Source organism: Brachypodium distachyon, chromosome 4, assembly GCF_000005505.3.
Source record: "Brachypodium distachyon strain Bd21 chromosome 4, Brachypodium_distachyon_v3.0, whole genome shotgun sequence".
Classification (NCBI taxonomy): Eukaryota; Viridiplantae; Streptophyta; class Magnoliopsida; order Poales; family Poaceae; genus Brachypodium; species Brachypodium distachyon.
In genome coordinates, this window is record NC_016134.3 from 47,900,832 (window position 1) to 47,924,812 (window position 23,981).

The 23,981-nt window shown below is 42.2% G+C and overlaps 1 protein-coding gene and 2 long non-coding RNA genes across 6 annotated transcripts; all 3 read right to left on the minus strand.

The window, feature by feature from the left end:
• Positions 1-655: 655 nt before the first annotated feature.
• Positions 656-14,109, minus strand: LOC106866823 (putative disease resistance RPP13-like protein 2). Of its 4 annotated transcripts, none has more exons than XR_002966349.1 (3): positions 13,849-14,109; positions 13,724-13,774; positions 656-1,025 (listed from the first exon to the last, which is right to left on the minus strand). XR_002966349.1 is itself a non-coding variant. In XM_010241253.3 (3 exons), the coding sequence occupies exons 1-2, from the start codon at positions 5,750-5,752 to the stop codon at positions 2,204-2,206; spliced, it is 2,691 nt and encodes an 896-aa protein (XP_010239555.1). In that variant the 5' UTR covers positions 5,753-6,008; the 3' UTR covers positions 677-1,025; positions 1,697-2,203. The 4 variants fall into 4 exon arrangements, 2 of the variants coding, with proteins under 2 accessions (XP_010239555.1, XP_024319232.1); XM_010241253.3 differs by lacking the exons at positions 13,724-13,774; positions 13,849-14,109 and adding exons at positions 1,697-4,055; positions 4,914-6,008 and having other exon boundaries at positions 677-1,025; XM_024463464.1 differs by lacking the exons at positions 13,724-13,774; positions 13,849-14,109 and adding exons at positions 1,697-4,055; positions 4,914-6,008 and having other exon boundaries at positions 677-1,034.
• Positions 14,110-16,063: 1,954 nt separating this feature from the next.
• LOC112272492 lies at positions 16,064-17,663 on the minus strand. Its single transcript, XR_002966350.1, has 2 exons — positions 17,091-17,663; positions 16,064-16,392 (listed from the first exon to the last, which is right to left on the minus strand). It is a non-coding gene; the product is annotated as an uncharacterized LOC112272492 (long non-coding RNA).
• A 1,620-nt stretch (positions 17,664-19,283) lies between these two features.
• Positions 19,284-22,162, minus strand: LOC106866824. The gene is made up of 2 exons (XR_001407746.1): positions 22,056-22,162; positions 19,284-21,974 (listed from the first exon to the last, which is right to left on the minus strand). It is a non-coding gene; the product is annotated as an uncharacterized LOC106866824 (long non-coding RNA).
• Positions 22,163-23,981: the final 1,819 nt, after the last annotated feature.

Sequence of the window (23,981 nt, forward strand, 5' to 3'; positions counted from 1 at the left end):
TCCGCCACACCTTGCGCACATGAACAACAAAAAAACAAGTAGATCACCGGTGACAAGGTAGCAAAGATCAATTCAAGAGAAGGGGGAGCACTGAGTGGAATAGCTAGCTGGGAACAGGCTGGGTTTATACTATGCTGACTAGAAGCAATCACCGAATGAGAAAAAGATCCGATGTTGAAGAGAATAGAATATAACAATCAAAGAACCGTCCAAATCTTCAAACCCACAAGAAACACCCGAGTTGACAACGTCGCAGCGAAGCGCGACTGTCCATCTAGTATACTATATCAGGTACAATTCACGCCTGCAATCCATCATTATGTGTATTTTGCATATTCAAGGTAAATATGCAGTATTGTCCATCTGACCTCGGTGCCATTTTGACGACATGTACCTGAGCAAAGGTCTTGTCTAGCTCAAAGGCACGATCTTCCTCGATGTACCCTATCTGCCAATTGCGATTTAGGATTTTACCATTGAGGGCACCACATTTAAAATGAACAGCTCAGTTGCTATGTAGGATCACCACGAATCAAGTAAGTGAGCCAATTGGGATTTAGGATTTTACCATTGAGGGCACCATATTTAAAATGAAAAGCTCAGTTGCTATGTAGGATCACCACAAATCAAGTAAATGAGCTTAAAACTTCCAACAATAACAATATGGATAGCTTAGTAAGGTACTGTAGCATCATCATTCCAACAAGTAGATCCTAAATTTGACCAAAATACATTACAAATAGTTTAAATAAAATAACTGCATTACAACATCTTAAGGTAGTTTGGGTGTGCCTGATCTTACATCAATAAAAGATTGCAAAAGCGGTTCTAATAAGATCTTGAATTGATAAGGGATTACAAAATAGTTCAAATAAGATATTGTCACCAATAAAATAACTGCATAATTTTAGTACTTGCCACAACGTGGCCATGTTTTGCTGATTGACGAATCTCCAGGTTGTTTGGGTGTGTGTCGACTTTCTCAAGATGGTGGTTCCGTCCTCCTGTGTTGCCATGCGCCGTTTCTGTCCAAACTTCCAAAGAATCAGAAAGGTAAAACATCATGGGCGGTGTACAATTTCGGACCATTTTGCAATTCAGTTAGTATAATGTCTATGCTGCAACCGTTGGCTGATGACGTAAGTAAGCTAACTATGACAAAAAAAAAGGAAAAGAAAAGAAGAGAAATGCTAAAAAGAGCTAGCCGTTTGAAGAGAAGTACGTACGTACGTACGTATAATGTCTATGCTGCAACCGTTGACTGATACTAATTTCTGGAGTTCCTTTTCTTTTTTGAGCAAATAATGTGGCAACAGATTACAGGATGCTAGAAAGTAAACGTTTTAAATATACTGGTAGGATCGAAAAATAATTTGAGAATGCAAAAAGTAATTTGCAATATTTAAAATTCAGTTATTGTTATTCTGGCACGAAAATGTACACGTATCTGAAGAGAAGTACTGAAAAAGGTAGGGATCAGTCACCAGTGCATGTGGGGATGTACGTACGTAAATGCGCACTTGTGTTTCAAATGCATGCACATAAAAACTTATCTGGTAATAAGGTGTTTTCATCTGCATGTAAGTACTAGTACGAGTTTTATCTAGCAGTTAATATCAGCGCGTCCTTGTGATCGAATCAATTAATTGGGGTAATACTAGTTGAGTAGATATGATCAGGCCTGGAAGGAATGTACCTCTTGGTGCACCTGATTGGAATCGGACGCTCAAACTTGGCGCCATTGCGCTCGTCGCGGATGTAACATTGGACACATTCAAGGCTGTGCATGGCTCCCTGAAGGAACCTGGAAGATCCAATCGTGAAGTAGTACCTTAGCTTGGGAAATGCACCGCCGCCCATGATGTCAAGAATGATGACGTCAGGATTAGTATTCAGGTCGAGGTAAACGAGCTCTGGGAACCTCCCAAGGACCTCCATATCCTGCGCCTCCACGGCATTCGGTCCCACCGTCAAGTGAGAGAGGTTCGGCAGACTTGAGGAATTTAACCACGCCGGCAGTTTTTCAATTGCGACCCGCAGTTTCAGACGACGGAGGTGCCGAGAGAGCACGTAGCCTTCGCAATTGGTGCGGCCAACATGCATCCACCCAACGAGACAACTAACTTGTATGGCTTGGAGCATCTCCAGTTGCTCTAGAGATTTCATCATATTATTAAACACTATACTATCAACTATGGCATCATCAGACTTTCCAAACCAAGCACCGTACTCTCTTAACTCTGTGAGCTTGACCAGTTCTTTCACAAATTCTAAGGAGACATAAGGCAAAAATATCTCTGGCAATGTCACGCTCGAACTTGGCACCATTGCCCTCATCGCCGATGCAATACCGGACAAGGCTGGGCATGGCTCCCTGCAGGAACCTGGAAGATGCAGTCGTGACGTAGTATCTTAGCTTGGGGAATGCACCGCCGCCCATGATGTCAGGAATGATGACGTCATGATCAGTATTCAGGTCGAGGTAAACGAGCTCTGGGAACCTCCCGAGGACCTCCATATCCTGCGCCTCCACGGCATCCGGTCCCACTGTCAAGTGAGAGAGGTTCGGCAGACTTGAGGAATTTATCCACGTCGGCAGTTTTTCAAATACGACATGCAGTTCCAGACGACGGAGTGAGACAAAATACGGCACATAGCCTTCACCATAGGCCAGGTCAACACGCGGCCACGGAGTGAGACAAGTAAATTGTATGACTTGGAGCTTCTGCAGATGTTCTAGTGATTCCATCATATTATTGAACAGTATACTAGTATTAACTAAGGCATCAAACCAAGCACCGTACTCTCTCAACTCCGTGAGCTTGGCCAGTTCTTTCACAATTTCCAAGGAGACATAGGGCAACAATAGTTCTTCCAGCAAAACCAGATTACCGATCCAGCCCAGTGCTCCTTTGAAATCACGAGAAAGGCGTAGGCACTTTAGCCGTCTCAACTGACCTACACTCTCTGGCAGCTCTTTTATTCCAGTTTCCCTCAAGTCCAGTACCTGCAAAAACCTCAGGTTGCCTATTTCTTCTGGGAGTTCCATAGTACGTGTTTCCAAGAGGCCAAGGTACCTCAGCTGAAGTAGCCTTCCAAGATTCTCAAGGTGATAAGAACCATCATTTATAAAAGTACATCTTTCCAAAGAAAGAATTCTCAAGCCTTGGAAGCCCGAAAGAAATGATCTTCTCTTGACATCACACATGATGGCATTGAATGACCTCACTTGACGTATCTCTGTGTTATCTGAATTAGGCTCTTCATCCATGGCTATGTTTTGAAGAGCTAACCTGCGGACATTGCTTTGTGAAGGTTGGTGTTCTGTCTTACTACTTCCATGGACAATAACAAAATTTTCTTCCTTTGACAAGTGACAGATCATATCGAGCACCAGATCATGCACACCGCAAGCATATATGATGCTCTTATATGGCTCCTCCACCGGCTGGATCAGACTTCTGTTAATGAGTTCATTAAAATACCTCTCTCCGATCTCAAATAACCCCATCCCTGGTTTCTCATGGACAAAACCTTCCGCCACCCACTTCCATATCAAAGTGTCTTTCTGAATCTCGTGGTCTTCGGGATATATGCTGAGGTGCAACAAACATGCCCTTAGATAACAAGGCAGGTCATAGTAGCTATATAGCAATATCTTTCTTGTGTTATCGACGTGTATGTTAGCTCCATCTCCAAAACCAATAGAGTCATACACCTCAGACCAATCCTCCCATGGTTTATTGGCCAACAGACTAGCTATTGTGATGATAGCTAACGGCACGCCACCACATTTCTGTAAAATCTTTTCAGATATCTCAATCGGTTGACCAGAAGTAATCTTGCATATACCAATAGATAATCTTGTATAGAATAATTCCTTGGATGTGGCAGAAGAAAGTGGCTTTTGCTTGTAAACATCGTCCGCCTCTTCGGCAACTTCAAATATACGAGTTGTTGTGATTATTCTACTTCCACAGTTACTATCAATCAAAGCACATTTCATTATATCCCATGGATTCTTGTCCCATATATCATCAATGACGATAAGGTACCTGTTGAATATGGCATCCATGAGAACCATGCATTGGTAGCCTAAAAAAAAGAACCATGCATTGGAAAAAATGTATATCTGAGCGTAAAAGAAGAAGAAGACAATCAGGAATCCGAAAATAGCATTGTTCAATGTACAACATCGCGCTTCATAAAAAAATTAAGACATAGGTAAATAAAGGAGCCGGGCTTGTACGTACTCCCTCCGTTCTTAAATTGCACTAAAACCACGACAAGAATTCAGGAACCGAGAGAGTACTAGAGAAAAACAGGCCATGGGTTCGATACGTAGTTCAATCCAATTGATTTGTGGTTAATTTGACTCCCAACTTTTTTGAGTTCCGACTCTAACATGAAATTTATTCCAAATTGATGCAAAGTTTCCGACTCTAGCTAACACTAAATTTGTCCCATATGTACCAATTAAAAATCCTAGTACACAAATGTAATCCAACTAATAGAAATATTCAATACAAATTCAACAGTACATAATAATGTAAAGTTTTGTGCCTACAACCTCGAGCCAATCCAAGCATCTCGCCGCTCAAGCCTCAAGGGCAACTGAAAGCGAGTACTAGTGTCATGCCGCTTCGCTAGTATTTTAAGTAACCACTGTCTACTGGTGCTCCGTGATTTGTGCAAAAATCAGTGGGAAGGAACTTCTCTATTCACCACTGAAGTACCAAGACTTATTAAAGGGTGCAAAGTTTCACATAAGAATATGCCTAAGGAAATCCCAAATCATGATACTGAAAACATCTCGAGGAAAATAAATGAAATCTTCCCTTTTTGCTACGTTTGTTCATTTCATGTTTGCATGATCATTTCAACAAACATAAAAAAGGGGTGAATAGATGTACCTCTTGTTTTCAAGAAATCCTCGGAGTTTTCTAATGAGTTGCTCCTCGTTCAACATCGATGCATTCGAACAAGACTGCTCATCAAGTTGGAGGAGAATATCCGTGAAAACTTTCTTCAGATTAGGATTTTGACCCACCGAAACAAAAGCCTTGCAATCGTAGTTTGATTGTAGCATATCATAGACTGCTTTGGCAAGAGTTGTCTTGCCAAGTCCTCCAAATCCAAAGATGGAGAGTATCTTGAGCTGCATCCTGGAGTTCAACAAACAATCATCCCCCCCTTCCATCATGAGCCTCTTGATTACCTCATTCCTTGGCTCCTCAATGCCAACCAGCTCTTTCTGGTCTTTGAACAGAGCCGTTATGCGAGGATCAACGGTGTTCGTTGCAGACAGATTAGCACGAACATCGTCGATCTTGTATCTGTCACGCAGGTCAGCCACCTCCTTGACTCGAACCTTGATATCTTGGATCTTGTCAGCGATCTGATGACGAGTCTTGCCTTTCTTGAAGAAGTTGGCGATCTTTTTTCTGAATCTCTTGGATCTCTTTAGGTCTGCATCTGGCTCGGAGCCCTTGACGCGCACCATGAAGCTGTCTACGATATCCTCCATCTCGTACGACAGCTGCTTGACATTGCGAGCCCAGAGCCGGACCTGCTTGTCAAGCTGGTCCAATGGCACCTCGGCGACCTTGGCAAGAGCAACCTCGATGCTCTCCAACTCCCTCGATAGAGACTCGACGTCTTTCTTCACGCCAGTCTGCAGCTTGTACTCTCCCTCGACGAGCTCGGCGAGCTTGGGGAGGAGGGAGCTCATGGCGCCCGTTGCGAGCTCCATGGCGAGCTGAATTTCTCTCCTCTTTCGCTTGAGATGTCGTTTTGTTGGTAAGTGCCAGTGGTCAAGTGTCGATGGTATGGGGTGAGCATGGAGAACCCATAGCTAATGCATTGGCTATTTGGCTTGACATGAGAGTTTCTCAAAAACGGGTTTCCTCGAACCCCTTCTAGTTCATCGTTACACCATACTCCTAATGGCTCGTTCTAATCGCTGGGTTATCCGTGCAAGTGCACATGGTGCAACGTGCTACGCAGATTTAGGCTTTGACTGTGCTAACTGCCCATGGTATAACGTTCATACTGATTAAGGTAATCACATAGATCCAGGGCTAATTAATTTAATTATTTCACTGTCCAGTTGCTCGTAATCTAAGTTCTCTTTTCTTGGCAAAGGAAAAGGGGGAGACTGACCTCTTACATTGCACTGCAATCGCCATGGCCTAACATTGGTTAATTTAGACAACTTATCTCAAAATCAATGGTACTAATTAATTATGTCTTATATACTACATTCCTATATTTCAATTGCCGTGAATTATAATCGATACCGTTGATTTTGAGACGAATATGATCTGAATAGAGCAATGTTAGACCGTAAAATTACATAACAGTCCATGTTAGAGGATACTCCTATACACGAATTAATCCGATATCGAGATGGGTAATTGAGACCCGTGTATGTCATGCATGTGTTTACACGCTGCTCGTCCTTGGATGCGGCTGGAGTACCGTGTAGACAGCCAGTCGCAATAGAACTGCATTTCCAGTTTTCAAAAGTTTTCACTGGCGCACACATGATGGTGTGGCTGCTCGTACTAGTACTTTAGGTATGCCAAGGAAAGATTCCTAGCCCCCTAAAGAGAAGCTTAAAGCATTGCTTCTCCAATGCCAATCTATTCAGAAGATGGTAACCTACAGAGGAGAGAGACCCCTTCTCTTGCCTAGCTCCTTGGTGAGATTGGTGCCAGTACAATGAAAGTTTAAGCGTCAGGACAGTCACGCCGTAGTGCCCAGCTGCCTCCTTCTCCCTTGGGCACTTGTGTGAAACGGGATTAGTAGCTCACATCTTGCCGACAACTGTTGATAAAATTTCAATTTAGAACGTTCAAAGTGCGCCCCCATAGGATAATGGAGGATTACTCCAGTTTAGTACAACCAAGAAAAGATTCTCTGCATCAGCACCTAAAATAAGCTAAATATACTTGTCTATCTCGAACTCTGTTTTCTGAATCTTGAGAAAAAAAATGCCCTTGTCTTTCCTGGAATATGTACATGTGGAATGTTGATACATTGCTGGTGTATGACTGAAAGCATTGTTTGGTTTCTCTGCGGCTAGTCTTACATTCAGAAGATGTTCTCTGCTTGTGCATACCTAGAAGGCAAGAATGCAAAAAGAAATTCAGTGTTTGAGCTGCTTGTTCATAGTTTAGTTCAGGTTGTGCTGCCTTTTATCTTTCTGGAATAATTCCCCTCTTTATGAGGCCTTTGTCTCTTTTTCCCCTTAATTAATGAAATACAGCGCTGCTGTTTTCGTCAAAAAAAAAGAATGCAAAAAGAAATCAGATAAGGGCCTTGGTGCTCTATATGTATGTATCCTGGCAATTTCTGAATTTGGGGCTAGACAATGGCGGCTAGCTTTTGTAGTAGATCGGGGCCTATTGTTGCCGTTGGTTTCACTGCATATGCTCTGATTCTGAAGCTGATGCATTTGGCCTGAGCCGGCCAATTGTGTTCCTTTCAGAAACAATGACTGCAACATGCGAGTCCCAGAAATTGCAAGTCTGAAGTTCAGACTTAACGGCCTGTTTGACTAACAGCAAGCAATCTCTGCTTCTGCTATTATGAAGTCTGGATCTTGGAATGGAAGGGAAGAGGAATCAGGTTGTGGCTTGGTTTCTTCTGATTTCTGATTTATTAGTACAATACCAATTTGTGCAATTTGGCTAAGCATAGCGAATCAATCAACAAGTATGGTACAGTAGGGATTATCCCCCTCTCACCAACTCCACATCCTCCTTTTTTTAATGTTAATTTACAGAGTGATCTCGATCGGTGGCCTTTTCTTTGTGTGAAGGTTGCGAGGTGGCTTGTACACTACATGCAGAAGCCAAGACTTCTATTCGATCTGATCAACAAATTGTTTTGGACGACTCAAATGTCCTCTAGCCGCCCCTACTTAATCAACATTCAGCCGTGTTAATTTATAATACCAAGTTGTGCAAATTAAGTGGTGGGGTTGATTAATTAGTGAGTCGATCAACAAACACGGTTTAGCGAAGAAAGTATGGTCGCTGATTATCCCCACTCAGCCCTCCTTTTAATGTAAATTTACAGGGTGACCTCGATAGGTGTCTTTCTTGTTTGTTTGATTCACTAGCGTGTACTGTAGTGCGTAGTGGTTGTGTGAATGTTGCGAGGTTGCTTGTTTATATAGAGAAACCGAACTCATCCATCGATCGGCCGGCCTGACAAATTTTATATGGGTTGTGTGTATGATCGATGGAGATGTTGGAGGATTTTTTTTCCTTTAAATTTTTTATTCTTGGACGGCCTAAAGTCCTCCCGTCACCTTTACTCAATTAACGTGTATTAGCCATACTAGGTGTGCCAATTTATCATATCAACTTGTGCAAATTAAGTCAGTCAATAAACACAGATCAGCAAAGCAAAATATCCCCTCCCACCAATCCTTTCGTCCTGATCATTTCAAACTTTTCACAAGTAGATTTCATATATACTCCATAGTTAGCAAATCACTGTCAGCGTGACCCCGCTGGCGACTAGCCCCCGGGGCTTCACAGGACCTTTCCCTATCTATTTTTTTTAGAACGTTTCCCTATCTAATTGAATGGCAATCAACTGTCATTTCCTTAAAACATCGTAGTCATAAGAAGATTTTTTTTTAATGTGAATCTAACTGCATGTGTATATTGTTTGGCTAATTCTTGATCAAAAATGCAAATTAGTTTAGTGTGTGACGCTCAAACCCCGCCCTAGGCCGGATGGTATGGTACGTGCTTCAAAAAGTTTGTGTATGTCAAGATGAGATCCTTGAACCCCTGCAGAAACGTGAACCGATATTTATACCATGAAGCTATAGGTACGTGTCTGAACTTGTGAAATCTAGTTAGCTGGAGAAAATTTAGCATCACTTGCGTCATAATTAATGGACATAAGTAAGCGTGTCATATATAAGAAAAAAAACACTATACTGACAGAGGCTTAATCACGTTACCTTAAATATGCTTAGTCCTTGTATTAACAACTTTTATGGGCAGTCCTTGCATATCAAAAAAAACCGATGAGTTAACCTAACCTTCCTAATCCATAAAATAAAATGTCATGACACAGGCCAGTTGTTTAATGTCTTGAGCTAATCATAATACCATTGATTTTGAGATTGTTGACTACCACGCCTGCCCCTAGGAAGCTCTTTTATTTATACATTTTAGTACAATACCAAGTTGTGCAATTTGGCCAAGCATAGCCAATCAATCAACAAGTATGGTCAGTGATTATCCCCCCTCACCCACTCCACCCTCCTTTTTTTATGTTAATTTACAGGTTGATCTCGATCGGTGGCCTCTTGTTTGTTTTGATTCGCCAGCGTGTAGTGAAGGTTGCGAGGTGGCTTGTTCTATCTACCATCCATAATAAGTGTCCAGCATTTAAGTACAAAGTTGTACTGTACTAATTTTGTACTAAATCCTTCCCGACGCTTACTATAAATTGGAGCGAGTAGTATATACGGAGTAGATAGAACCAGATCGAACTCATCAATCCACCGGCCGGCCGAACAAATTTTCTATGGTGGGCGTGTATGCATCTGCATGACCAACCGATGCAGATTGCAGAAGCTCGACAAATTGTTCTGGACGACTCAAGGTCCTGTAGCCGCCCCTACTTAATCAACGTGCAGCCGTGCTAAGCGTGCTGGTAATTTATAATACCAAGTTGTACAATTTAAGTGAGAGTTGATTAATTAGTGAGTCGATCAACAAACACGGTTTAGCGAAGAAATTATGGTCGCTGATCATCCCCACTCACCCACTCCATCCTCCTTTTATGTAAATTTAATTACAGGGTGAGCTCGATCGGCGTCGCTCTTGTTTGTTTGATTCACTAGCGTGCAGTGCGTAGTGGCTGTGTAAAAGGTTGCGAGGTGGCTTGTCCCTTGTTTATTTACTCCTTATGTTCCTCAAATTAAGGCATATATTGTTTTTCTTGACCGAACGTTTCACCAAAGATTACTCTATCAACGTGCGACTTATGCGATATAAATCATAATCATAAACATGTACTTTTGAATACTAATCCAATGATACCAATTTTATTTCATGACAAATTTATATTAATAGACTAAATCATGGTCAAAAGCTCGGTCAAAGAAAACAATTTTACGCCCTAATTTAAGGAACGGTGGGAGTCCATCGATATGCCGGCCTGACAAATTTTATATGGGTGTGATGTGACTCAATCGATGGAGATGTCGGGGAATTTTAAAATTTTATTCTTGGACGACATGAAGTCCGGCCTCTAGTCACCTTTACTTAATTAATGTGTATTTAGCCATACTAAGTGCGCCAAAATATAATACTCTCTCAGTCCAACAAAATATGTCTCAAGTTTGTCAAAATTTGGATGTATTTAGACATGACTTAGTGTATAGATGCATTCAAATTTAGTCAAAGTTGAGACATCCGTTGTTGGACAGCGAAAGTATCAACCTGTGCAAATTAAGTCGTTGATTAGCGAGTCGGTCAATAAACACATATCAGCAAAGAAAATTTCCCCACTCACCACTCCTTTCATCCTGATCATTTCAAACCTTTCATAAGTATATTTTGCAAATATCCCCGGGGGGCTTCACATGGACCTTTTCCTAAATAATTGAATGCCAATCAACTGTCCTTTCCTTTTTAGAAACGTACATACCAAAAAATGAATGTGAATCTAACTGCATGTGTTTATTATTTGGCTAATTTTTGATCAAAATGCAAATTTAATGTGTGACACTCAAACCCCGCCCTAGGCCGGATGGTATGATCTTTCAAAAAGTTTGTGTATGTCAAGATGAGATTCTTGAACCCCTGCAGAAACGTGAGCCATTATCTATATACCATGAAGCTATAGGTCAGTATCTGAACTTGGGGAAAGACGTATCGCCTCCGTCATAAGTCATAAGGGCAACTCCAAAGGTTAGCCTCCATCTGTCCTCTTCATTTGTCCATTTGAGGGGTCTTTGGACATAAAGTGGATGGACGAAATATCAAGCTAACCTCCCATTTATTTTTTCATGAGTTTTTGACATATGGGCCAAGAAGACAAATTGACAAGATTTGGATGAGTTTTGCACAAATAAGAACTCCCCATACTCTTCCCAAATTTTGGGAAGAAATGGGGAAGGGGGGGGGGGGGGTGGACCACTTTTGGACAAATGAGAATTCTGCTCATGGACCCTCATATGGACAAATTTAGACAAATAGTGAGGATTTGGGTGTTTTTCTCGGAGATGGCCTAAGCACGTACGGGAGCAAATTCCATTTTTTACGTCGTAATACTTTGAACACCACTTCATTTAACAGGGTTTTCACTTTGTTACCAAATTTAGTTCGAAAGTTTCTAGAAATGACCCTCTTTAAGGTTTGACCGCGTTCCTGACAGGTCGGTCCCACCTATAGGCTGATGTGGAAGTCAAGTCAGATGCAGCTTTTTCGTAAAAACGTCTCCTGATGTGGAATCTGAATGGGCCGCGGGCGACGATGTCCCTGGCCAGGACGTGGAAGTTTGTTCGCCGTGGAATTACTTTAGTATAGTTTTATCTTCTCCCGACGGCGAAGCAGCCAGTAACAGGCTACAGCCAGCTACTGCCCGTGTCCCAATGGCCGGCCTGGGACGGCTGGAGCTTGCCGTCGTCCAGGTGGGAGACGTATTCTGAAAAGCCGCCTCCGACTTGGACTGACATATTCTGAAAAGTAATTTGTGAATTATTATTTTTGCACTAAATGGGATAACAGAGTGAAAACCCTCGTAATTGGTATCATCTTCTTCAAGTATAGGGTAAAAAATGAAATTCACTCTAACCACACGGGTTCCTTCCATAAACAAATACTGCCATTACAAAAAATCCGATTCGAGAATAGCAGTTAAGTTGCAGCCCGGCCTGCTATCATCTCTGCCTTTGCCATTCTGGGCCAGTTTGCAGGAGTATCAAGCCTGGATCTCGGAATGGAAGGGAAGGAGAGACGTGTGTTTGGTTTCTTGTGGTCTTTGATATATCTGAACAGAATTCTGCAGTTGCTTATTGAATGCTGTCTCGCTTGAATTGCCTGAAGAAAGAGCTTCCATCCTCTGTCCAAATTTGCAAGCAGTTGCAAATGTGGAACGCCATGGCCAATGTACAGTTTTTGGAGCATTTTGCAATTCAGTTAACAAAATGTCCTAGAGTATTGCACCCTTGGACTATACTGATGACACTGGTAATAATCCGTGTTAATGCATGTCGTGAGTGTCATGAACGATGATTGCCAGCGGAATAAAAGGAGCAACTCCCATTTTCAGTGCACCGTGTCGATCATGTGTACTCCATTCCTTGAAGCTTTATTTGCAAGTTTCGAAACTAGAGATGAACTCATTTTGTGCAGGTCGATCCTTTGTTTGACTAGCAATGCACCTAAGATTTAATTCATGTTCATCTAGCGGACAGGCAAAAAATTCTGTACAGAAATATTCGTTCAAATTCCAGCTTTTGAATTTTTCAGAATTATTATACTGTAGGAGAGTTTGGTGGGCCAAGTCAGCTTACATGGGCCGCAGCCCATAACGAACGATGGAGACAAAGAGAGTCAGAAGAAAGGAGAGCTCAGATCGGAGAAGATGGTTTCCTCCGTTGGAGAACTGTAATTCAAGGTACACGGCTCATGTAACATGAGTTTTCGGTTTGACACTCCTTGTCTACAAGTTACATTGCAAAAAAATACAAGTGTTTCTTATGTACAAAAGAGGTCTCCCAATCCCTTGCAATCAGTTAAAGGTAGTAGCTTCGTAGTCTAGCTCAAAGGCGTGATATTCCTCGATGCACCCACCCTATCTGCCAATTGGGATTTAGGATTTTTACCATTGATGGCACCACATTTAAAATGAACAGCTCAGTTGCTATGTAAGGTCACCACAAATCAAGTAAATGAGCTTAAAACTTCCAAACATAACAATATGGATAGCTTACTAAGGTACTGTAGCATCATAATTCCAACAAGTAGATCCTAAATTTGATCAAAATACATTACAAATAGTTCAAATAAAATAACTGCATTACAAAAATACCATCTTAAGGTAGTTTGGGTCTGCCTGATCTTACATCAATAAAAGATTGCAAAAGCGGTTCTTATAAGATCTTGAATTGATAAGAGGTTACAAAATAGTTCAAATAAGACATTGTCAACGTGGCCATGTTTTGCTGCTTGAGGAAATCTCCAGGTAGTTTGGGTGTGTGTCGACTTTCTGAAGATGGTGGTTCCGTCCTCCTGTGTTGCACTGCGTCGTTTCTGTCAAAACTTGGAATGAATCAGAAAGGTAAAACATCATGGACACTCTGCAATTTCGGACCATTTTGCAATTCAGTTACTAATTTCTGGAGTTCCTTTTCTTTTTTGAGCAAATAATGTGGCAACAGATTACAGGATGCTAGAAAGTGAACGTTTTAAATATATTGGTAGGATCGAAAAATAATTTGAAAATGCAAAAAGTAATTTGCAATATTTAAAATTCAGTTATTTGTATTCTGGCACGAAAATGTACAAATGCATGGATGCACATAAAAACGGATCCGGTAATTAATAAGGTGTTTTCATCTGCATGTAAGTACTAGTACGAGTTTTATCTAGCAGTTAATATCAGCGCGTCCTTGTGATCGAATCAATTAATTGGGGTAATACTAGTTGAGTAGATATGATCAGGCCTGGAAGGAATGTACCTCTTGGTGCACCTGATTGGAATCGGACGCTTCGCTGGCAACAAGCTAGATCTGAAATAAAAAATGGAAATGATTAGCGGTCATGAGTATCATACTAAGATGAGCATGGAGGTAGCAGTACGTACCACCGTCACCGTGATATTGTTGGGATGGACCTCGACTGCCTGCCTCAACGCGGCCTCTCCCTTCTCCCGCGTGACACTCGCACACCTGTAAAAGGCTAATCGGACTTCGTCAAGACAAGGGAGGTTCCCGATGCTGCCAATGTCACGCTCGAACTTGGCACCACTGCACTCGTCGCGGATGTAATACACAACACATTCAAGGCTGGGCATGGCTCCCTGCAGGAACCTGGCAGATGCAGTCGTGAGGTAGTATCTTAGCTTGGGAAATGCACCGCCACCCATGATGTCAGGAATGATGATATCATCATCAGTCTGCAGGTTGAGGTAAACGAGCTCTGGGAACCTCCCGAGGACCTCCATATCCTGCGTGTCCACGGCATCCGGTCCCACCGTCAAGTGATAGAGGTTCGGCACACTTGAGGAATTTATCCACGTCGGCAGTTTTTCAAATGCGACTTGCAGCTCCAGACCACGGAGGTGCCGAGAGAGCATGTAGCCTTCGCAATTGGTGCGGTCAACACACGGCCACGAGGAAGCTTTAACTTGTATGGCTTGGAGCTTCTGCAGATGCTCTAGAGATTTCATCATATTCTTGAACAATATACTATCAACTATTGCGTCATCGGATTTTTCAAACCAAGCACTGTACTCTCACTACAAGGTTTTCACTCTTGTGCCACGGAAATGTTAGCCACAAGATGAATTCGGATGCAATAGATAGGGTATACTGCAACATTATTCGGTGTTGGTTGCGATATGGGGTCTGGTGGTTGCAATAGCGGGTAATGTTGCAACGGATTTGTATTGTTGTGTTTTCAATTATTGGGGTTGCGATAATTATGACATATCGTCCCGATAGATGTTTGCGTTGCCTTAAGTTCTGCATTATTGCCACTTGTTATGTAAGGGTTGCAAAAGAGCATTTGATACAGCAACAATCGTTGGCCGTCGCGAAGGACCTATTCGATATAACAACGCCAACGGTACTTGCTGCAAAAGGAGTTTCTATGGCAACCAATATTTCCTGGTTGCGAACGACCCATTAGAAATAGCAACGTAAAGCTGAATGGTGGCAAACGTTTATTGGATATAGCAACCAAAATCAGAATCGATGCAAACGTGCCATTGGAAATGGCAACATGACGTAGTCGTTGCAGAAACATATTTTTTATAGCAACGCAACCCTTAATGGATGCAAGAGAGTTTTCGATATAGCAACCAAAATCAGAATCGATGCAAACGTGCCATTGGAAATGGCAACATGACGTAGTCGTTGCAGAAACATATTTTTTATAGCAACGCAACCCTTAATGGATGCAAGAGAGTTTTCGATATAGCAACCATGCTCTTACTGGGTTGCAACAATCGAAGTTCTATTGCAACACATGTAAGCGGCCGCTATTTGGTAAGGCAAAAAAAAAGAAAAATTCCCAACCCTTTTTTTTATATGGGACCGAATCGAGTTCTGTTGTCCACCAAGTGGAGAAACGGCGGGGAGATAACGGAGACAGGCACAGTGTGCCGGCGGAATTATGAATTAGTTGCACATTTGTGAACATGACATTAATTTGATCTGCGAAGGCACATATTTATGAAGGTCATCCCGCTCGTGTTTGCCGGAAGCCCGCAACTGGCCCAGCCCAACTGACGCACAGCCCAGTTGAAACAAATGTTCAAGAACAGGCCCAACGATGTAAACAGGATAAAAAAATTGTTTTCCCCTCAATAGCAAGCAAGAATTGATAGCTCAGGTGGCCAGCAGGTGCATCCTTGTGGGGAAGAGATGGGTTGTGAGTTCGATCTGTGCTTCTCGCGAATTATTTAGTTGTGGGTCTTCATTTTTCCAGAACAGCAGCTGAACCGGCCGGTTTGGCCTAAACTGTCCGGTTCGCCGTTCTTCAGTAAAACCACCCGGTTTTCTCCGGTTCATTTTTAAAGAACAGCACGTACAAGGCACGCACACAGCCTTCTTGTCTAACCCTGACTATACAATGTGTGTCCAACACCTATTAGGATTGCTCATGTGAGTATACCTACATGCAGACTAGAATTTGTGTCCAACACCTATTAGGATTGCTCATGTATACCTAGATGCAATTTGTGTCCAACACCTATTAGGATTGCTCATGGTACTGCATCTATATATATTGGACAAACTTGCTTGTAATTAAACAGCAACCCAGAAAATCGAGAGGAGAAGAAAAGCAGACGCACGTACGATACGTGAGACGACGCCTCCCGCAGGAATCGCGCGCCCAGGTATGAGATCGATTATCCATATATGTTCTTGAATATATGATTACAGCCATCTTCGGTTTACAATTCATAGGAACAGGAACTGAATAGAATGCCCGGACCACTCAAATCCTATGGAAACGTACAGGACTTCACTAGCTGTTAGCACCTTTAATTAGTTGCCTCAACTAGCAGTTAGCTTTGAACCCAGCTCACGAAGGAGTAATCGAAGGGGCTTCATGAATCGCTAGGAGGGCTTCACAGGTACCCACCGGACTAGATGTAGCCAGCTTAACTTTGAATTAGCACCTGAAACCGCCCCCAAAAAGAACATCTTGGTGAAAACTGGATGCTCCAAATATATTCACATCTCCCTTACTGAAAGTAAGTGGCAACTTAAAACTACTGCTACAATTTTGTCTAATTCAATTCCTACTGTAGCCAGGTAAATCTCAGCAACCAATTTTACATCCAATAGCATTTCGCCATGTTTGGAAAACACAAAGTTCAGATAAAAAAGGGGTCTGTCTAGTTGACAGGCGCCTGTTTTTGTGTTTGAAAACAGGTGCCTGTTTTCAGTGTAAAAACCAGGCGCCTGGTTTTGTTACTGAAAACAGGCAGATTCCCTGATCCATAGATTTATAATCTAATGGCCAAATACAAAAGACACTTCCTGTAAGTCCTCCCTCCAGCCTATTACTACAAAATAAGCAACACATACCCCCACGTGTAGCCCCAAGAAAATATAACTTCAAAATTTGTAATAACGGATCCCCAGCAGCATAATTATGTGCATGTTATCATAACAAAGACCCTCAATTCTGGTCCACCACATATGTCACAAAACAGAATAAAACTAAGTACCACATGACTGATAGAAAAAGAGACTACTACTAGGATGGTGGTCTTGGAAGGATTCATTTTTCTGAAGGCATGTTGCCATGCTGATGTTGGGCTATGCAGGTAAAAATAGAGAAATCGATGCCAGATGAGCCTGACCAAGTCACCTCTTAAATCTCAGCTCAAAGAAACACTACATCATTCCCCTGCATTTGTTACACAAGACACATTTTAGGCTTGGTGGGCATTCAGCAAAAAGAAACATCATTGGTTACATATACAAATTAAGTTATAGAAGGTATGAAAGTGTACTGCTCAAGCAGAAACATGCATGTATCATTAGCAATAAAAAAGCTTCCATGATCTATGAGATGGCAATATAAACAGCTTCGAAACAGACTGTATAAATGAATATACAAGCCGCAGTTTCATAAAACTTGCAATCAGTAAAATATGGGCGCAATTTGAACTTAACGGTAGTGCAAAATTAAACAGATTACATAAAAATAAATTACATGCCACAAATTAGGACGGGTAGAATTTGAATTAAATGGCACTACATATTCAAACAGTTTTTTTGCTTCTAAATTGAACAGATCAGGGTAAGAAACATAACTCTCTACAGAAATGAGTTATAATTCACAGGAAAAGAAAAGCTAGTACTAAGACAAGAAACTGACCAGGTCTATGAATTTGCTGGACTGATACATTTCTCTCAATGGTAAAGCAGGTTGTTCAGATAGTATCGCCCGTAAAACTGGCTGTTGAGAGAGTGAATTAACAGAAACTCTGTCCATTTTTCTTTACCAGCACTATGAGTTTCAACCCAAATAAGTATCAACCCAAATAAGTTTGTCAATATATATATGGTTAATTTACATATTCACGTTCATTAATTTGAGAAGAGGGAAACATTTGTTTGGCATGTGTTAAATCAGTTGGTCGCTCTTTTTCCATCGCTGCAGGAACTGTAAATTAAGATGTCACACGATGCTGATAGGAGTTGGATGCTATTGCCACATACAGATGAAAGCGTGGCAAGCCGGTTTCCAGCAATTCATTGGGAAAGAATTTCAAGGGAACTATCCAGGCCAGACTGCAGCATGTCCATGTCGTAGGTGTCGTTGCCTACTGTACATAACAAAAACAGAGGTTGAACAGCACTTGCTGACAAAAGGGTTTGATAAGGATTTTATTAAACAGAAACGTCGCATTGCTGAACCTATGGATGATGATTGTGACTTCAGTGAAGCCGAAGCACAAGTCGATTCAGGCTCTACCAAAGATCTTCTTACATCACTAATCAGTGGTGCTATAGATGGAAAAATAATAGGAAGTGGTGATAAGGAGGAGCCAAATGAATCTGCAAAGAAATTCTTCAACTTAATGCAAGAAGCGAAGAAAGAATTGTACCTAGGTTGCAAGGAGGCTACCAAAGTATCTTTCGTTGTCAGGCTATTTCAGATTAAGTGCATGTTCGGTATTAGCAACCAAGGCATGGAGCAGATAATTCACTTGTTCAGTCTTTTACTCCCAGAAGGACATTGTGTTCCAGATAGCTTGGATAAAGCTCGAAAAGTAGTTCGAGATCTTGGTCTGGACTACGAAAAGATTCATGCTTGTGTGAATGACTGTGTGTTATTTCGTGGAGCCTACAAAGATATGGACGAGTGTCCAACATGTGGGGAGAGTAGGTGGAAAACGAGAGATCTTGATGGAGCAAAGAAGCCGCTTCCTCGTAAAATACTTAGGTATTTTCCACTTGTTCCTCATCTGCGAAGATTATATATGAATGAGATCACATCGTTGCATATGCATTGGCACAAGGAAAAATTAGTGCAGGATGGGAAAATGCGGCACCCAGCCGACTCACTGGCATGGAAGCACGTTGACGAGCAGTATAAAGAATTTGCATTGGATCCACGTAATGTTAGGTTGGGACTTGCATCAGATGGCTTCAATCCTTTTGGGATGCTCAATGTGACTTACACTACATGGCCGGTGATCCTAATTCCTTATAACCTGCCTCCTTGGTTGTGCTTGAAACAATCTTACTGGATGATGTCCATGCTGATACCTGGGCCTAAATCTCCAGGAATGAACATTGATGTGTATTTGCAGCCTCTGATCGATGAGCATAAATTGCTATGGGAAAAAGGAGTTGAAGCATGGGATGCGAAGGTGAAGAAGAATTTTACTCTACGTGCGCTACTGCTTTGGACAATAAACGATTTCCCTGCATATGCGATGTTATCTGGTTGGAGCACGAAAGGCAAGTTTGCTTGTCCTTATTGTCACCAGTATACTGATCACCTTTGGTTAAAATTTGGTTCGAAGCATTGCTACATGGGGCATCGCCGTTTTTTGCCCTTGGACCACAGGTGGCGAAGAAACAAGGACAACTTCAATAACAGGTATGAAACCAGGGAGCGTCCGGTGCCGCTCAGTGGTGAGGAGGTATTGCAGCAGTACACTAGTTTTGAGCAAGTAACTTTCGGAATTGGTTCAAGGAAGAGGAAGCAGCATGATGAAGATAATAGGTGGCACAACTGGAGGAAGAAGAGTATTTTTTTTTTAGCTTCCTTATTGGAAATCATTGCTTATACGCCATAATTTAGATGTGATGCATGTTGAGAAGAACATATGTGAGAGCTTGATGGGGACATTGCTGGGTATAGATGGTAAATCTAAGGACGGTGAGAATGCTCGACTTGATCTGCAACATATGGGTATAAGGACGGATATGCATCCAGAGATCACCGATGGTAAATACACTTTGCCGCCAGGGTTGTACTACTTAGAGAAAGAAAAGAAGCAAATCATGTGCAAATTTCTACAAGAGGTGAAGATGCCAGATGGTTATGCCTCAAATATCAGGCGATGTGTTGACGTCGCCGGTTGCAAGCTTGTTGGAGTTAAAAGTCATGACTACCATGTTATGTTACAAAAACTTATACCCTTGGTGGTACGCCATATATTGCCTGAAGTTACAGCGATCCCATTGATCCAGCTCAGCAGCTTCTTTAACTCAATATGTTCGAAGGAGCTGGAGGTGGCTGAACTCGAAAAACTTAGCAGTTTGATTTCAGAGACCCTTTGTCGCTTAGAGATGATATTCCCACCGGCGTTTTTTGATATTATGGTGCATTTACCAGTTCATGTAGCTGAAGAGGCTAGACTTGGAGGCCCGGTTTGCTATAGATGGATGTATCCAGTAGAAAGGTATCTACGTACCCTGAAAGGCTATGTGAGGAACAAAGCGCTGCCAGAAGGTTCAATAGCAGAGGGATATATCTCGGAGGAGTGCACTACATTCTGTTCTCGGTTCTTTGATGACATTTCTACAAAGGAGAACAGGGCAGATCGTCATGTACAGAGCGCTGATGAACCACCTTCTGGGCTAAGTGTATTTGGGAAATTGGACTTCGATCGTGCCATAGTAAGTCTCGAGGCTGTACCTGATTCTGTCTTGCAGAAGATGAGGTACTACATACTTTCAAACAGTGAAGAGACCAACGATTGGATAGAGTAAGTTTCATGTGAAATTTTTATTATTAGAAATTTCTAGTATTTATGTGCTGACTATACATTTAATTGAGGAGATTATTAACAAATTTTCAGACAGCATATGGCTGAATTGAGGAAAACCAGCACGCACAAAGTTGAAGAAAGGCACGAGAAACAATTTGTGTCTTGGTTTGAACGTAAAGTGAGCGATATATCTCGGATCATTTGTACCTTGTCAATTTTTTATGTATATTACTAATATATTTCACATGTAACTGCAGATTAGGATACTGCATGAACAGGGAGAAGTCGATGAAAATCTATATAATCTATCTCGTGGTCCAGATCATCGAGTTCGTGTGTCCAATAGGTGTGTCATTAATGACTTTCTCTTTCAGACCATTGATCTAGAGAAATCCCTAGTCACTCAGAACAGTGGTGTTGTTGTCATGGGTGATGGCATGGAGTGGTACGGAGTTCTTAAAAGAATCATTACCCTTGAATTTCCTGACGAGAAGGAAGTCGTATTGTTCGAGTGCGAGTGGTTTGATGTTCCTGGAGCAAATAGGACGAAATCAAGAGGGTTCAATAAAGATCAATATGGGATCATCGATATTGATACCACTTTGCGTCGATATGCAGACGAGCCATACATCCTGGCCACACAGGCAGAGCAGGTGTGTTATGTGAAAACCGCTAAGAGAGCTAATTGGTGCGGCGTCCTTAGACTGAAACCTAGGAACCTGTTTGCAATGCCTGAAGGAGAAGACGGTTCTAATATTGTTGCTGATACCGATGCTGACTCACTCGTAGTAGGAGTGGAACATATGAATGTTCAACATAATCAAGATGAATTGACAGTTTGGCGTAGGACCGACGTGGAAGGGGTCAGTGGTGATGCTTCAGTTATTGAGAATGCGCGTGCTTCACCCATGCCTGAACCTGGTGATGAGGAGATAGCAGACGAAGACCTTGATCCTGACGACACCTACATTGATGATGGAGTTGTCGCTCCAGTTGATATCCAAGACGAAGATGACCAAGATTTTTTTGTGTAAATCTTAGATTGGTTGGCATTTCTTTTGAGTTTCGAGTTGACAGTTTGAAGTCTTTAAGGATATCTTTACTTTTAATTAATCATATAAACCTTTCATATATTTTTTGTGTACACCATTGACTGTTCTGTATTTCGACGAGGCAAGAGCCCAATCTACTAGCAAAAAGGGCCGGTTAAGAAAAAAGGCATGTTTAGATCTAAGCTTTTCATATATTTTTTGTGTACACCTTATACTGTTCTGCATTTCTATCAAGGTTTTTAAGTTGACAATTTCAGAAATGGACGAGACTAGGCAACCTATATATTAGAACTAGGTAACCTATATATTAGAACCTGGTAACCTATATATTGCAAAAACAGATCTCTTTTTTTCTGCAAAAACACTGAGAAAACCAGATTCCCACTCCTGTATATCAGAACAAGGTAACCTATATTTTTGGTCAACACCAAAAAACAGGACTTCCATTTCCTCTTTCACATGTTTTTCCTGGCAAAAAAATAGTGACCATCTGTTTAGTAATCTTATTTCAACCATAAAAGGCTAATGGTCTTTCCAGTGATAACACACCTCTGAATCTCCAAAAGCAGCATCAACATCATCAAAGCTAGTTTGGTATTTCTCGTAAAAAACAGGTGGCTTGTAGCCTTTTTTGAACCATGGATCTTTTAGTTGAGGGATAGTTACGAAAACAGTAAACAGAACCAACCATTGTTGGCCAACAATCACAATACTACAAATAAGTTCAGTTATAGGAAAATGATTTCTGAAATTGAACAGCACCCAAAGCTTTAAAATTGTACTCTATATTGTCCTAAATTCCTCGAAAAGTACTTATTAAAAATCATGGGCATCGCACTTATAGGCTCCACAGTTACAATAACAACCAATAATATCAGCAATTACAGTCTTGAGTCACATCTCCTTAGGTTCAAAACTCTTGAAATAAACCTGTAGCGCTTGACGTGTTCTAAAGACCAAAACCAAGGAATTACAGTCTTGAGTCACATCTCCTCCGAGTATAATTTTTTACTATGAACTACAACTACTACGAAACAATAGTTTCAGACCACACATCGCGGAAAGGAATCGATCAAATTCATAGCCAGAGGGATTATGCTGGCGACAACATCTTTACGTTAAACATGCAATTTCACCAAAAGTAATTATTTTATCAAGAAATTACTAATGATTGAATTACCGTAGGAACTATCTGAGACGGGGTGGGGTGAGGGTGTAGATGGGTACCTTCAAGCGGCGGTGCTTGGCGGCCTTCTCGTGTTTAACAGTGCTCATGACCCTGTAGTCACGGGTGTGAGGGTAGGCGAACGGGGCGGCGTCTCCTCGCCTTGGGTAGCGGTGACGCGGGGAAGCAGCCGGGGCCTCTGAGGCTGCAGCGTCGTCCTCGAATGAGAAAGGGAGGGGGGCGAAGGGCAGGGATCTTCGGCCTCGAATGAGAAAGGGAGGTGGGCGCATACGAGATCGGAGAGGAGAGAGGCCGAGATTGGGGATGGCGGTGCAGCGAGAAACTCCAATACAATCAAGCTTCAGGAACTCCAACGCGAAATTGGGAGAGGAGAGACGATTCGGGGAGGAGTTAACCATGGCTTCTGCCGTCGCCGGCCTTCGGGTATGTGTTTGAGGTGGCCCTCCGGATCTGAGTTTGGAGGGACGGAGGTTGGAGAGGACGGGAAGGAGAGGCGACCCGGCGGCGCGATGGCCGGATCCGGCAGGGGGGAAGCGATCGGCGCCCGCGCAGCTCGGGGAGACGGGAGGCAAGGAGAGCAGTGGGAGCAGAGGAGGGGAGGCCGTGGTGGCCCTGCCGGTTGGGGTGCCTAGCTCTGTGGCGATGCGGCCGATCCAGCGAGTAGGAGTTTGGGGAAGGGGCGGCGGCCGGTGAGGGAGAACTCATCGGCGTGAGGGAAACGAGCGGCGGCATTTTGTGCGAGACTGGGGATTCTACGAGATTGGGGATCGATTCTGTGAGAGAAAAACGATGTGGTCAGGAAAAAAAAACCGTGGGGTTCACGTGGGTGCCTTCTGATTTTGGGTCACTGCCTTGTGGAGCCCACGTCTGGAGGGCCCACGCACCAGTGAAACACAATCGCAAATCACAGGTAAAAAGTGATCGGAGTGAGAATCAGAGAACACCAGGATCAATTCTTCGATTGATTTATTTCACCAGTATGGATGTAGTCATTTTTTGCGCAAACTGTGACGCGGGTTTAAGCTATTCTCTCCGATACATATTAGTTGTTAAAATATTACATGTATCTTTGTTTGATTGGACCAAATAGGATTTCTTACAAGAGGTTGGAGTGGATGTAATTTTTCCTATAGAATGTATAGAATATAGTAAAATGAATCTTTAGTAAAAGTTCCTATATGGTTTGAGATAAATATAGAGCCTATAGCAACGAAGATTTTCCTATATGAAATATAAGACATTCATGCGTAAACTAGTCAGAAGTCTAAACCATCAAAATAAAACGGCAA

Bases quoted from the DNA above. Each gene is read 5' to 3' on its own strand.
- LOC106866823 (XM_010241253.3), bottom strand. From the start codon at position 5,752: ATGGAGCTCGCAACGGGCGCCATGAGCTCCCTCCTCCCCAAGCTCGCC. The intron at 4,056-4,913 runs GTACATCTATTC...CATATTCAACAG, and splicing joins GGATTTCTTGAAAACAAGAG to GTACCTTATCGTCATTGATG.